A 15,930-nucleotide genomic window follows, 5' to 3' on the forward strand; every position below is an offset into this window, starting at 1 on the left:
AATTTGTTAAATATAATATATTAATAATATATCCAAATTTCTGAATACATTTTGATTTTTAAATCGCCAATAAAGAACTAACACATGTGGCCGCAATAACATTATCAACTTTGATATAAAAGTTACAAAACCAGCAAAATATTCCTTTATCTTTTTGTCTTGTACAAACAATTAGTTTTAAACCCCTTTAAATAGATGTGGTTATGTGGAGTATCTTTTTTAAATTGGAATTCTTAAACTTATTCAAATTTAATATCATTAATGTATTTCATTTTCAGAAAAATTATACCATAACACACTTACACACCTCAAATTAACATTAATGTATGGCTAATTGTCTGGCTAATGAAATAAAACAAAATCAAGAGGGAAGCATTTGTGACCAAAATCAAGCCAAGTTGAACTTGTCGAGACAAAATTCGACCATTACTTAAGCTTAACTTAGAGAGAATTTAGTTCACGAGAGGACTTTGCCTCTTGTTAACAATCTCAAATTAAAACCTAGACCGGAGACGCAACTTATAGCAAAAGCTTAAATATGGCTCCTTCATCGGACCAAACGCTATTATGTTTTGCAACGTTTGTTTTATATCCAAGTAACAACAAGAAGAGCAATAATTAGCAAATAGTATGTGAAACACGGTGTTGTTCATCGTACATGATTGAATCTTTTAGCAAACAAATAAAAAGCTAGTTTAGGCTCTGTTGCAATTTATAGTGAGTCTTTGAAAACCTACAAGCAAATTATAACTATTAAAGAGTGCAAACGATCGACATTACAAATCAAATTAGTAAAGGTGGGAAGAAGTAGAGAACGATATATCTTGCTATAAATAAAGGTATTGTTAAACTTGTTATAAATGTAGATATTATTTGTTGGATCTATATTCTATATGACTAAGACACACATCTAAGAATGTTGCTATTGAGATATGATTCTAAAGGATAACACACTGTAGTAAACAACTTTATAAAGTACGCATTTAAATAGGATTTAAATGTTAAAACTCGTCAAGATTAAACGAGCTGTAACTGCTAACAAATATAATGCGCTAATTATGAATATGATTTGTGTGAAAATTGACTTTATTTTCACCCTTCAATTCGAATTAGTAAAAGCAATGTCTCCTTGCATAATATGATCAACAAGTTGTTCCATAATCACTCATGCATCAAAGTCTAAGTTTGACATGACTTGTGGGTTAAAACCCTAATCAAGGAGTGGAACTAGTCGCCAAGGTGCGGGTTTCACCCCTAACTTGACGGTTTCGTATCCTAAGTGTGTGGTTGGTACTTGTCGGGTCGAAATTTAGTTTCGATATGTTGACAAGGGTCCACTAGAATTTAAAATTTGAGATTTACCATTAAGATGTGGATTTCACTCCTAGCTTAATGGCGATATCTCGTGTAAAAAGAAGAATATATAGATTGAGCGTCGTTCACCAAATTGTGGGTTTCATGCCTATTTTGGTGAATTCGTCCCATTTGTATAATGTGAGGGTTTACGGATTTAGAATAGTCAAGTAGATGCATGAGGAAAAGTGTATGTGAAAAGAATACATAAACAAGTATAAACATATAAGAAAGCATATCTACAATGGTACATAAAGAATAAAGAATGAAACAATAAAACAAGTATTAACACATAGAGAAATAGGTCAAGAATAATACGTAAAGGATCGAACAACGAAACAAGTATTAACACATAAGAAGACAAGCATTAATGCATAAGAATAACATGTCAAATATTACACATGAGTAACATACATGTTTAAAAGGGCATAAATAAGTAACAAATAAGGTATCATGTAGTAGTCCAAGCAAAGCATACGAATAAGGCTCTAAAACTATAGACTAGGTGAAAGCATTCCTACTTTTCCTAATTCCCTATAGTTATGGCTCTGATACCAATCTGTCACATCCCAACCAATGGCGGAAACATCGGGATGAGACGAAGTGTGAAGATTGCAAGAGACTTCATAACGCTATTTGTGACAATATTTAATAAACCGGTTTCATTTCATAAGTAAATTGTCAACAATACAAGAAATACAATTAACAACAAGTTCAAAGGAAATACATAACAACATAATCAAAATTGATACAACATATTAAACCTAAACGTCTATATGTGTATCTAGGCATCAACGCTACTTCTTTTCATAGCATCATCATCCTCAACCTGTAACATGTTTAAAATAAAGTTCAATGCAAAAGCAAAGGCGAGTATACAAGTTTGGTACATACATAGCATAAGATAAAAGTGTGAACAATTCCTCATAGCAAGCATGTGATTCAAGATAAACATTAAATATGGCATGTGTCTAACATATCAAACCAAGAAAACGCAACTTGCTCATGACATAACCAAAGTTTCAGTAGAGGCGGGTCGTTAATCCTATAGCGCTACATATGTCACGGTTTGGCTCGTACGAAGTTAATGATAAGTTCAACACATAAGAATCACCCAAATTTAAAGTATCAAGCCATCACATATACAAGCATGTTATAGGAATGTTCATGTGTTCAGACAAAAGTTCATGTGTAAGTTTCAATAGGTAAACATGTTACACCCCAAAAGTGGTAAAAGTAAAAAGGGGAAAAATGCGAGTATACTCACGGTTTGCAAGTCTTTAAACTTGAGAATCCGAGAGCAAGTTGGTGGTTGAGTTAGCTAGTTGGAGCACCTTGTTCTTCTACACAAAGAAACAAAGCGTATGAGTTTGGGGAGTTCGGAAGATTCGGAATTAAGGTGACACGAAAATGTAGTAGAATATAATATCAAAATACTCATCTTCCCTTTAACACTTGCATGACACTTGGTAACCACAAGGATTATAATGATTTCATGAGTTGAACACTCATAAGAATCATGGCAAGGTTTAGGTCCTTAGATGATTATCAAAGAGGTGTATGTACATATATATTATTTAACTTGTAGAATATATATATTTTAGATATTCAAGTAAGAGGTAGAAGGTTTATTCTTCATTTAGGTACCTCAAGTTATGTCATAGATGTCATGTATGGGGTAGGAAGACAAGCTTCCATTTAGATACCCCTTAGATGTTCACCACTACACTTGATGTAAAAACAACCAAGGAGGGTCACGAACTAAGGTTTATACAAGTATGTAAATGAACTAAGCTAAGAGAGATCATCAAATCATGTGAGGATTGTATGTTTGGACAACCCAAGTTGTTCCATAATCACTCATGCATCAAAGTCTAAGTTTGACATGACTTGTGGGTTAAAACCCTAATCAAAACACCAAGTTTATGAGGTTTAATCCTCTGATTTTAAGTGTCTCAACCATGTTTTTAAGCTTACCCAACCATAGGAGAGGTTGTAAGCATTAGGACATTGGTGTGAGATGTGTTAGACACAAGTTGGATAAGAAATAACAAGTTGTTGATTAATAATAAACAAAACAGAAAGTTTTAGTCCATTTTATGGCAAATCCAAGCATGATTCTTCCAAGGAAAAACCAAGGATTCAAACCCAAGGACATAACAAAGCAATAGGAAGAAGAACTAAGTGATTTGGTTAAGAAATGAGCAAGTTACACTCACTTTAGTGAAGTTACAAGAATCTGTCCAAAACTCAGATTTACTGCAGATTGAGAGTGAATTTGTGAAGATTAGAGAGTTGTGAAAGTGTCAAATGGGTTGGAGAAGGTGGGTATTTATAATGGAGGAGTTAGAAGATGATTGGAGGTGATTAGAGGTGGATTAAAGGTGATTGGGTGGGTTAGATTAATGGGATTTCGTGCATGCAGCTCAAAGAAACACAAGTCTGCCGAAACAGGGGCGTCGCGTGACGCCTAGCCCCCTCGCGTCGCGCGGCGGGTAGGTTTGTCTGACTTTCGTTTTATTACACTTAGGCCCCTGAAGTTTATATTTGGTTCCTTTAGGTGCAAAGTTGAGAGTTTAGGGACTTGTTTTGATATAAAAGCATAGTATAAGGTGTAGTTAAGCATGATGATCATAACCAAAGTATGTTTAAGCGTATAAATGTCATAACCAAGTATCGTTCTCGTTCAAAAGACGTTCAATGCATAAGTTTAGATTAATTACAAGTTTCGCACATAGTTTCCAAGAATAACGATTAGACATTGATTGATTCACGAAGTCGAACATACGAGCATACATAGAGTGTGTATAACATAAATGTAACAAAATACAAGCTTCATTAATGACCCAAGTCTCGGTTTGATAATGATTACAAAGAGAGGAACGGTTACAAGAACATAAAGTTTCCAAAAATAAAATTACGAACCAAAACTTTCTATAAATGGAAATTACAAAAGAGCCGGACGTTACAGCAAACGATCGACATTACAAATCAAATTAGTAAAGGTGGGAAGAAGTAGAGAACGATATATCTTGCTATAAATAAAGGTATTGTTAAACTTGTTATAAATGTAGATATTATTTGTTGGATCTATATTCTATATGACTAAGACACACATCTAAGAATGTTGCTATTGAGATATGATTCTAAAGGATAACACACTGTAGTAAACAACTTTATAAAGTACGCATTTAAATAGCATTTAAATGTTAAAACTCGTCAAGATTAAACGAGCTGTAACTGCTAACAAATATAATGCGCTAATTATGAATATGATTTGTGTGAAAATTGACTTTATTTTCACCCTTCAATTCGAATTAGTAAAAGCAATGTCTCCTTGCATAATATGATCAACAATTAGTAAAAATGCAGGTTATAGTTTGTTTATTTTGGATGAATTATAATAGTTTTTACGTATATAAAAGAGGGAGATAAAATAATTTAAAAAAAAAAGTGTCTTTATTCGTCATTATTTTATAAGTCAAACTATAAAAAAACGACAATAAATACCCTTTTACTAGCAGAGTTACTCGTTGACGGATCCCTTTACCGCTAGTTCCGCCCCTATCAACGAAGACACTTATCATTTTGTTGTAAGACCATGCGTAATGGTAAGGGTGAATAATGCCCCCATCCTTGGACGTTTTCCGCCATGTGGCAGTACAATCAACAAGAGACATTATTGGGCGTTTTTCTAAAATGGGTGTAATGGGGATGTGGGCATTATGTTAAAAGGGTGTAGAGAATTAAATAAAAATAAAAAAACCAACAAAAAAAACTATTGGACAAAAAAGGAAGATTAAATGTGACTGGCCATTCAAAATTGCTTCAAACGTTACTTGAAAAACGTCAAAACATCAAAATTGACCAAACACGCCCAGGGGGTGGTTCCTCGTCGTGTTTGAGCGTGATTGGGCAAAAAAAAAACGCCCATTGGGCAGCCACTACGAAAGGTCTAAACTGATGTTAGCATCGCTACAATTTACACGTGCTAACAAGAAATTTTAATGATGCAAGTTGGCTTCATACAAACTATGCTTACTTCTTGACTTATTTATTAAGCAACATTAAATAACCTTTTTCCAAAACAACAAAAGAAAATTGGATTTACGGTATGTCCAAACATATATTTGTCGGACAACTAAATCAATTGTTTGCAACTAAATACTATTTTACTACTATTTTCATTGTAACAAACTTAGTATACCAAAAACCATGATTACTATCTTTCCATGCGTATTAATCATATTTTTTGAAGGGTTTATACATGTTTTAGGCTTGTTTAGGTTGGTCACGGACAATTTTTGAATGTTTCAAACTTGTTGCCTGAAAGTTGTAGAATTTTTTGGTTTCGGTCAGTTGCTCGCATGAAGGTTGCTGGAAAGCTTGGTGGCAACAAGATGTTTTCCTTGCACCTCGCCTCACCGAGCCCTAAGGGATTTTGACAACACAAATATTAATCATACTAGAAGGGTACTAGGGCGATGAGACGAGAAACACAAACACTGCAAGAGTGTGCATTGTTCGGTTGGTTTGGTTATCATCCTCAACCGAAACCGAAGTCATCAATTACTCTATTTTATTAACCAATAGGTTTGGTTTATTCGGTTAGGTTAGATTGACAATTTTTTATTCGTTTAGTTTCGGTTAATAGCCAAAACCAAACAGGGGCTAAAATTTTGCTAAGAAACACATAAGCTAAAATTTTGCTAAGAAATACATGAAGTGGATTTAGAAATACATAAAATGGAGGTGTATATATGAAATACATACTAAAGTCTAATGATATAAAATCTAGAAATATATGAAAATATGAATAGTTCGGTTAATTTTGGGTAAACGAAGATACAAAAATCCGATAACCAGTTTTGGTTCATTTGAATTTCGGTTAATCGGTTTCAGTTAATTCAATTTTTGGTTGATTTCGGTTCGGTTTTGGTTAATGATTCAGTTATCGCTCACCCTTATACATTGTTTATCACATAACTTATCAATTTTTTTAATTGAAAAAAATTATAACAATACTATACTCGAATTAAAAGGGAATAAAATACTCATTTTTATAGTGTAAATTTAAAATAAAAATATTAAGGTACAAAAATCCTATTAATATTTTAAAGTCGTGGGAAAATTAGTTTTTATAAGAAGATAAAATGTAAACTAGGTGTCTATAATTTTGTTAAAAAATGAGAGATTAAAGTGTAACTAAGGGGGATGTTTGGTTAATCTTATTTAACTCAAAAAGAGCTTTTTGTTAAAAGCACTTTTTGACTTATAACTTTTTGAAAAAGAGTTTTTAAAAAAATGTTTGGATTATCTTATTTGGTGGGAAAAGCCAATAAGTCAATAAGTCTTTTTTTAAAAAAAACGTTTGGCTTAGCTTATTCATGTAAAATGACTAAAGGGACCATAGGAGCTTCAAAAAGCCACAATGTTCTAACTTAGGGCATTTTTGTAATTTTTTATGAAAAGTTATAAGAAACTTAAAAAAACCACAATGTTTTAACTTTTGAAAACTGACTTTTCATCTCTATACAAGAAGTTATTTTAAAAAGTACTTTTGAGTTTGCCAAACATTTTTTCTCCTTATGAACTTTTTATAAAAGTCAATAAGTTATAAGGAGGTGTGAAAAAGCTAGCCAAACACCCCCTAAGATGAGAAGATTAGAGTGTAAAAGGGGATGGCGACACAATTTTTTGCATGTTTGTTTGTTATCCTTATGTAAATTGTCCTTATGATTGGAATGAATTATATCATTGACTAAAAAAAATTATATCATCATTTTAGGTAGTATCTTATAAATTAAAACGATTTTTTTTAGATATTTTAAAATTCTCTTGTGGTATGCATTATTATGTATAATATAGATTTCTTGAAATGATACTGCAACACCTGAGATTTAGCTAGTGGTGCACAAAAAACCCGGACCCGAAAATAAAATATGGAATCGGGTATTATAAAACCTGGGTTTTTTATACCCGAACCTGATCCTACCCATAGGGTAGGGGTTGGGTATGCATTTCTGTTATAAAACCCGAACCCGGAACCGGGTTTTTTTATACCCGTTTTCAACCCGGGTTTTACGAGTACCTGGTTTCAACCCAAACCCGGAACCGGGTTTTTTCAATACCGGGTCTGGGTTTCCCAATACCCTGTTCAGGTTTTTTTGTTTTTTTGTGTTTTTTCGAGTTTTGTACCTTGGTAACGGATATATAGCCCGTTAGAAAGTGTATACCCTATAAAATGGGTCTTTGATGACGAACAATAAACGAAGACGATAAAGTTATTCGAAGCTATCTATGTTCATCATCTTATTCGATCCGGTTCAATGATTATTTAGTTGTCATATATAATATATTTCTATGTTTTATGAAATAAAAAAAGGTTTTGCATTTTATATTTCCATGATTTATCCAAAAAAAATGAATACCTTAGGCATACCCGAACCCGAACCCAACCTGATCCATACCCAACCTTACCCGCACCCGAAAATAGGGTATTATAATACCCGGGTATTAGAAAACCCGACCCGAACCCGGGTATATAGGTATACATTTTTTATATAAAACCCGGACCTGGACCCAACCCGGGTATTGTCAATACCCGATTTTGTAGAATCTGATCTTACCGGAACCCGGTTCCATACCCGGAACTGGATATTCAGAAAACCCGATTTGTGCACCACTAGGTTTAGCCCTTGTTAAGTGACAGGGGAGTGCATCATGTTGTAGGCGGACTGGGCCGCACGAACAGAACCAGGCCGATGTTGGACCAAAACCGAAAGAATCAGAAGTCATGAAACTAAAACGATGTCGTTTTAATATTTTAATTTTACAAATGGGATCATGTCTTGGAGCTAGATTAACAACATGATGAAAAACCGGTTTACTAAAAAGTATATTTGACAAACTAATTCAACCAGTCTTTTGGTTTGGGCCGGTAATTATTCAGTCATTCACTTTATACAAGTTTTGCAAACCTTGCATGTGATTAAAAAGTAATGACATTTAGAAAAATTATTAGTATTTGATTATGATTATTGAAAGCTCAAACTAAACACTAAGGGTGTAAACGAGCCGGGCCGAGCCCAAGCCCTACTAGGTTCGAGCTCGGCTCGTCATGTTTTTATCAGTGGCGCAACTTAGAGGAGGCCGGACCGGGCCTCGGCCCGTGCGGTTTTTTCGTCTAGTAGTGTTAAATTTCAGGTTTTCGATAATTTTTTTAAATGTGTATTGGTTCGGCCCAGGCTGATTTTATCTACAAAAAACATCGACCCATGCTGAGTTTTAGGTCAAGATCCGCCACTGGTTTTTATGAAGCTCGATCTCGGCTTGGTTCGAGCCTACTTATTTGAGCTCGAGCTCGGCTCGTGAGTAAACCCAAAGTTCGGGCTCAGCTCGAGCTATTTTGAGAATAGCCTCAAGCGAGCTAAAAGCTCGGCTCGAGCTCGGCTCGCTAATGTTATCATCATTATTTTATTATTATATTATATATATAAAAAAACCTAAAATTTAGTTTGGGCTCGTTTAGGCTCGCAAGCCTAGACAACCTTTGTATTTCAGGCTCGGGCTCGATAGCTAATCGAGCTCTATTTTAGGCTCGAGCTCGAGGCTTGATTAGACTCAGCTCGTTCAGTGTTTTAACCGAGCCGATAACAAGTAGCTCTAAAGTCTCTAGGCTTGTTTACACCCGAGTAAACACGTCACAAAGCAAACTCATGACCCCTTTAATTTATAAATAGAACTAGTATTAAGTACCCCCCACGTTGCGGCGGGGGCGAGCACTAATGCCACACTACTGTCAGCGACCACCGACACTAAAGTTGCGGTGTTAATGCGAAGAAATTAAACTGAAACGTAAAACATAGAATAAAAAACTAAGTTGATCTAGGACTCGCTCGTTACGATGAACCCGCGTCTGGTTCATCGTAATCTATATATAATATATATCATTACCACTATAAAAACCATAATGCATAAATTACAATAACCATTGCATCAATATGTTGTAAATTATATTTATACAAGATTTTGGCGAAATTAATTAGATTATTATAAATAATAATAATTTACAAATAAAACAACACAACTTTGAATGGATCAAACCAATTGAATATGGTAAGATAATGAAACCATTATTTGATTAGGGTACAACCACTTAAGTACAATTTACAACCATACATGCATACAAAACAGATTGAATTTGTTAAGGTAATGAAACCATTTTGATTTGATTAAGGTACAACCACTTAAGCACAACTTACAACCTATATTTGATTAAGGTACAACCAATTAAGCACAATTTACAACCAAATAAGCATACTAATGTTTCAAATTAATAGTATATATAAATATAAATTAATAGTATATAAATTTACATATAAAACAACACAATTTTGAATGGATCAAACTGATTGAGTATGGTAAGATGTTGAAACCATTATTTGATTAGGGTATAACCATTTAAGAACAATTTACAGCCATACATGCATAAAAAACAGATTGAATTTGATAAGATAATGAAACCATTATTTGATTAAGGTACAACCACTTAAGCACAACTTACAACCGATATTTGAGTAAGGTACAAACATTTAAGTACAACTTACAATTAAACATGAGTACATTATTAAGGTACACCCACTTAAACACAACTTACAACCAAGATTTGATTAAGGTACAAACATTGAAGCACAACTTACAACTAAAGATGCACACAAATGTATCAAATTAATAGTATATAAATGACGTTGTTAAGCATCACAACATATAAGATAACGGAACTCATTAAACCAAATGTTATTTATTTTCTTATAAGACTTTATATTATACCTGTTATAAGAAAAATAAAGATAACAGGTAAGCAAAAAAACACATGTACCGTATTAGACAGTCAAAATCAAAAATCAAAAATGTTAAAGCTGGCTTGTCGTGTTCGATTGAAAATTGATTCTTTTATTTTCTTTTAATTTAATGTATTTAAGCGAATTAATTTGGTGAACCTTCAGCTCAAAACGAGTCTTATATGAGATTAAACTAGTTTAAAACTAAATGATTCTCGGTTTTTATATCTATATTTTTAGTTTTGGTTCTGCCACAATTTGTATGGCAGATCAAAGTTCATAGTTTAATTCTATAATCAACTCATAAATTTATCGTTTTAGTTTTGTTATCAAAAGTGTAAAATATAAAAAGACCGAGAAAAAAATGTTATATCAAAGATATAATCACGTATTTCATGTTTAGTTTTTTTTTTTAATTTCAATAGTACTTCACAAAATTTAGAAAAACCAAGAATTCAAGTCACACTACAATACCTTTTTCTTTTACAATCATGATGTTGCACATAGTGACTGGTATAATAATAGACTTTCATTTTTTGTAGTAAACGAGTTTGATAAACTATTTTAGTTAGGTATGCGACATGTATATTGCACATGTGTGTTGAATCGACTGTTACGACTCACTTGTCAAAAAATGGGTCAACACCTCTTTCAGTAGCGGACCCAAAAATTATTTGCTGAGGGTGCGGATGAAACGTTCAATCATATAGCGATTGAACCCATTTTAACACTTATTTTCTCTTTCCAAAACACTTTTTTCATGATGAACCCACTTTAGTATAAACATATTTTAATTCGAACCAAATTAATAATAGTTTTAGAAAACAACTAATTAGTATCAGGGTCGCTAGGCGACCGGTGAGGTACCGACTAGGGATTAATTGGAATTTATAGGGATTAACCGAATTGGGATTTTATATACAATTTTCAGTTTTGTATGTATATACACCCATTTTTTATGTATTTATTTTAAGTAGAGATGTTTTATCATCTTCTTCGACCTATATTTTCAAGTAGATCGGATTAATTGGCGGAATTTACAGGTTTTGCCCAAGAATCTGACCGGAATCGCTAGACTGCCATTGATTTTGGCCAACCATGACTGGATTTGACCAATGTTGACTGTCTACTGATTAATTGTCTAATTAGATAAAGTTTACTCGATAAACCTGGACTAGCGATTAATCGACGACTATTCAGAGACTAGTAAAGATTTTTAAAATCACAATTAGTTTAATGCTCCTTTAAAAAAACATTATTATACTTAAAACTTAAAAAGAATTAAAAAAACTAAAGTATGAATTAAAAAGAATTAAAAAAAAATTAAAGTATGAAATCAATTAGCACTTCAAAGAAAAAAGAAGGGTGTATGGTTTCCAAAAGTGGCCCCTAGCCTAGGTTGCATCCAAAGCTCCCAACCACAAGTGGCAATAGTTTTGATTTCCTATTGGAATTGACACAAAGCCAAATCCTGCTCCCATTGTTAGTTGCATTTATCCCAAATTCCAAAACAAACCCCATGAATAGAAAAGCCAATCAATCACACAAGACTTGGACAATATCAAAAGAAATAAGCTGGAAAAAGAAATGCATGATTTGGACTTGTCCTCATTTGGCCAATCATTTCTTTTCCCAAATTCTCATGTTTTTTTTTCTCCATGTTTCTATCCAATTTGTAATGGTCCACATACACCTAATTTACACAAGCACACAACTTTTCTTTCCAACATTTTCATACTTAGAAGTTGTGAATTTTTTTTTTCAATGGACTTAATTAGATCCTTAGGCTACACGGTATGGGGGCGTCGCCTCACCCGTCTTGCTCCGGCGACGGCATCTACACCAACCCCCCCCCCCCCCCCGCGTCCCCGTCCACCGTCCGAATATGGACGTTTGCGACGGACCAAAACATGTGGGCCCCCCTCTTTCTTCTCGGCGCCGCTCCGTCACCCCATCCCGCCACCCCCGTCTTCTTTCTTCCCTCCGTCACCATACCGTTCAGCCTTATGGAGTCAAGTTAGTACATGCTATGCTTTGCCCGGAATTGCGGATTCAAATAAAAAAGGCGACTAGTTAGACATCTGTTGGAATTTCTTTTGTTATGGAATTGTATCAAAAGTGAAGTGAATAGAATATATTCTCGAAACATTTATCGGTATCTTAACATGAGATTGTCGACTTACATCAATAACAATGGATGCTCGAGAAAATATTATTGAATATAACATAAAGATTGAATTATGTTAATATCATGTTTTATCATATGATTGAGATTTATACAAGTGAATAGACTAAATGATTAGAACTTAATCAAGATGATAAAGAATTTATAACCAATGTAATCCAATAGTAAATGATAACTAAAAACATATATATTTTTTAAAAGATTGGCGATTTTCAAGGTGGTCGAGATTAATTCATTATAACCTAGAGACCGTAGGTTCAATACGAAGAAAGTAACGAACTTTGCAACTCCTTTATAACGGAAATTCGAAGATATGAAACATTATCATTACCAAAAAGGGATAGATTCCAAAATCAAGAAATCCACATAGAACAAATGACATGGGAGAAAAGAGGCATAAAAATGAAGCTTTATACAAAATTGTTCAAGACCAAACAAACCTTTATATACTTGTGCTAGATCAATAACTAAAAGTATATATAATAACAATAATACTAATACTAATAGTTATAATAAAAGTAACATTACAAGGTTCTCAACACCAATAAAACATACATGACTTCTTTCACTTCAAACATTCATAATCTTCTTAGGATATCAATGACCATCTCACTTCATTGATCAAATTCACTAGAAATTCTTGCCAATAATCAAATAAAACCAAGTAAAATTACCATTATGCCCCTAGAAAGAGGCCCACCTTACAAACATTCATGCTTTAGTAAAGTTTGATTTCTTCCTTGATTTGATCCAGTTTCACAATGGATTCTTGCCAAGAACCCCTTTTTAAAACCTCTATCGACCCGGTGAAATGACCATTTTACCCTCGTCGTAGAGACATCCCACTCCACATGTTAAAACATCAACAAAGTGCACAAGATTCATATAAAAAAAGCAAGGAAACTAATAATAGGATAGTAAAAATGTCAAAAGCTTTGTGTTAGATATGTCTTCATCTATAGTTGAAAAGTTAAGATTTTTTTTTTTTTTTTTTTTTTTTGGGGGGGGGGGGGGGGGTCTATGAACATAGAGGTTAATATTAAGAGCTCACAAAGCTTTTGATCTCATCCATTAACGTGTAGAAATGCTCATTATTTGGCAAGAAATAGAACCCAATAGTAGCCTTCTTCAAGAACAATAACTTCACTTCTTGCCCTGCATTTTCCAACCCTTCAACATACTTCAATTGCCAATCTTGAACCAAATCGAATCCGGCCACAACGACTAAGCTCTTCGGAAACTTAACCCCTTTGAGATCAACCCCGCGCGGCCCAAATATGTTGCACGCGGGGTGATCGCGGTCTTCCCCCTCGGGTAAGAAAGCGCGCCAATACCAATCCCTATCTTGAACCCTAACAAAATACTTCCCATCTAATTTGGTCTCTGATTCGGTCCGTTCTTCACCACCAAACAACGGGTGTAATAACATGTTCCCGAGCACCTCGACCCCGGCCTCAGCGGCCCGAAACGCCACGTGATGGGCTATGTTTCCGCCCGAGCTATCGCCCGCTAAATAAACATGAACTTTAGGGTCCTTACCACTCAAAAGCCATGGTCTTGAATGAACCCATTGTAGTGTTTCCCACCCATCTTCATAAGCACACGGGTACCGATGCTCCGGTGACCGACGGTAGTTCACCGACACCACCACGCCTTTGATCAGGCCCGTGAGACGACGACAAAACGTGTCGTAAATCGCGCTGTTCGCCGACGAATGCGTGAAGCTTCCGCCGTGGAAGAAGATCACAACAGGCACGATTTCGGTCATGCTTAGCGGGTTTTCGAGGTCCAAGATTCCGGCTGCCGGGTGATGGCCCGGTTCGGTTTCCGGTAGGGCGCAACGGTAAATTCGGTTGAGGAGACCCGTGGCTCGGTCGATGATGACGTCGAACGAGTAAACGCCGTCGACTGGGACGGTGTTGGCGACCACTTTCCGGTCGAGAAATTCGGCTAGTTCACGGTTGAAAGTGCCGTCCGGTCGCCGGAGCATGTTGTAGGCTAACTTGAAGTTGGAAATCAAGATCCATGTGTGCAGAGGAACCACTTTCTGTTAACAAGAAAAAAAACAAAAATTAAAAATATTTCAGACTTTTAGCAATTTAACATGTGTACACACAAGATTGATCAAAAGCAAATGGGTAAACATAAAAACACAGAATTTGATGACAAAAAAAAAAAAAAAAAAAAAAAAAAAAAAAAAACCTAAAGAAATTATCCCCAAATAAAAAATTATTCTATCAAGAACAGTAAAAAAAGAGCACTAAAATTATCAGAAAAGTTACATCTGTCCACACAAGATTGATCAAAATCAAATGGGTAGTCATAAAAACAGAGAATTTGATGCCCACTAAAAACAAAACCCTAAAAACACATATTATCCCCAAATCTAATATTATTCTATCAAGAACCCTAAAATTATTCGAAAATTAACATCTGTCAACACCAGATTGATCAAAATGAAATGGGTAATCATAAAAACACAGAATTTCATGACAAAAAATAAAATAAAAAAACCCTAAAAAAACAGCAAAAGATTATCCCCAAATCTAAAAGTATTCGATCAAGAAACCTAAAAATTATTCAAAAATAACATCTGTCCACATCAGATTGATCAAAAGCAAGTGGGTAATCATAAAAACACAGACTTTGATGACCACAAATTAAAAAAAAAAAAAAAAAAAAACTTAAAAAACATTACCCCCAAATCGGAAATTATTCGATCAAGAACCCTAATAAAGATGTATAAAACTGAAATTAGATAGTTAAAATTTACCCCCAGATCAAACAAAAGAAAACCCCATAACAAAATCAAGTAAACCCAGTGAAAAAAATAAATAAATATTAACTAATTTAAGAAAAAAATGACAAAAAAAAAACAAAAACAAAAGAAAAACAGAGTAAACAGATCAGAAAGAAAGAAAGTAACAAACATTACCTTAGCTTCATTCACGTTGATTTCATTACTGCCAGCCATGAATAACAACAATCAAGATTCAAACTTTACAAGAAAAAGATTATGATCTTTATGTAAGAAGAAGAAGTTGAACAGAATATCAAGATTTGAAAGATCTTGAAACAATGGAGTGTTTGACCAGTGAAAACTGATCTTTCATTTCTGGGTTTTTCTGAAACAAGATGAGACACTTGTCTGATGTAAATAAAGCAAAAAAAACAGGGGAGAAATAGTGGGATTTGAGGGGGGGTGTAGAGAGAGAAAGTTGGAGAGTGTGTGTTTAGTGTGTGTGAGAGAGAGAGGGTGAGGAGAAGGGGTGGAGTCAAAGATAAAAGAACAAGGGTGGTGACTGGTGGAGGGAGGTGAGAGAGGCGACAAAAGAAGCGGCCGAAATTACTGTTTGGATTGGGACCACATGCACATACCTAACACTAGAATGGTTACAAAATTTGGATAAGGGTAAGTGTGTGTATATGTTAATTCTCATACAACCAAATTAGAAAGGTATAAAAGTTTAGCTTTAATAGGTTGGGATGACAATTAAATCTGAATCTAACTGGTAAATTTGAAACCCGATACATTTATGTGTTGTTTGT

At 34.3% G+C, this 15,930-nt stretch overlaps 1 protein-coding gene across 1 annotated transcript; it reads right to left on the reverse strand.

Moving 5' to 3' along the window:
* Window positions 1-12,845: 12,845 nt before the first annotated feature.
* On the reverse strand, window positions 12,846-15,676 carry LOC110865409 (gibberellin receptor GID1C). The gene is made up of 2 exons (XM_022114656.2): window positions 15,317-15,676; window positions 12,846-14,428 (listed from the first exon to the last, which is right to left on the reverse strand). The coding sequence occupies exons 1-2, from the start codon at window positions 15,353-15,355 to the stop codon at window positions 13,421-13,423; spliced, it is 1,047 nt and encodes a 348-aa protein (XP_021970348.1). The 5' UTR covers window positions 15,356-15,676; the 3' UTR covers window positions 12,846-13,420.
* Window positions 15,677-15,930: the final 254 nt, after the last annotated feature.

The sequence above is a fragment of the Helianthus annuus genome, chromosome 15, assembly GCF_002127325.2.
Source record: "Helianthus annuus cultivar XRQ/B chromosome 15, HanXRQr2.0-SUNRISE, whole genome shotgun sequence".
In the NCBI taxonomy this organism is placed as follows: Eukaryota; Viridiplantae; Streptophyta; class Magnoliopsida; order Asterales; family Asteraceae; genus Helianthus; species Helianthus annuus.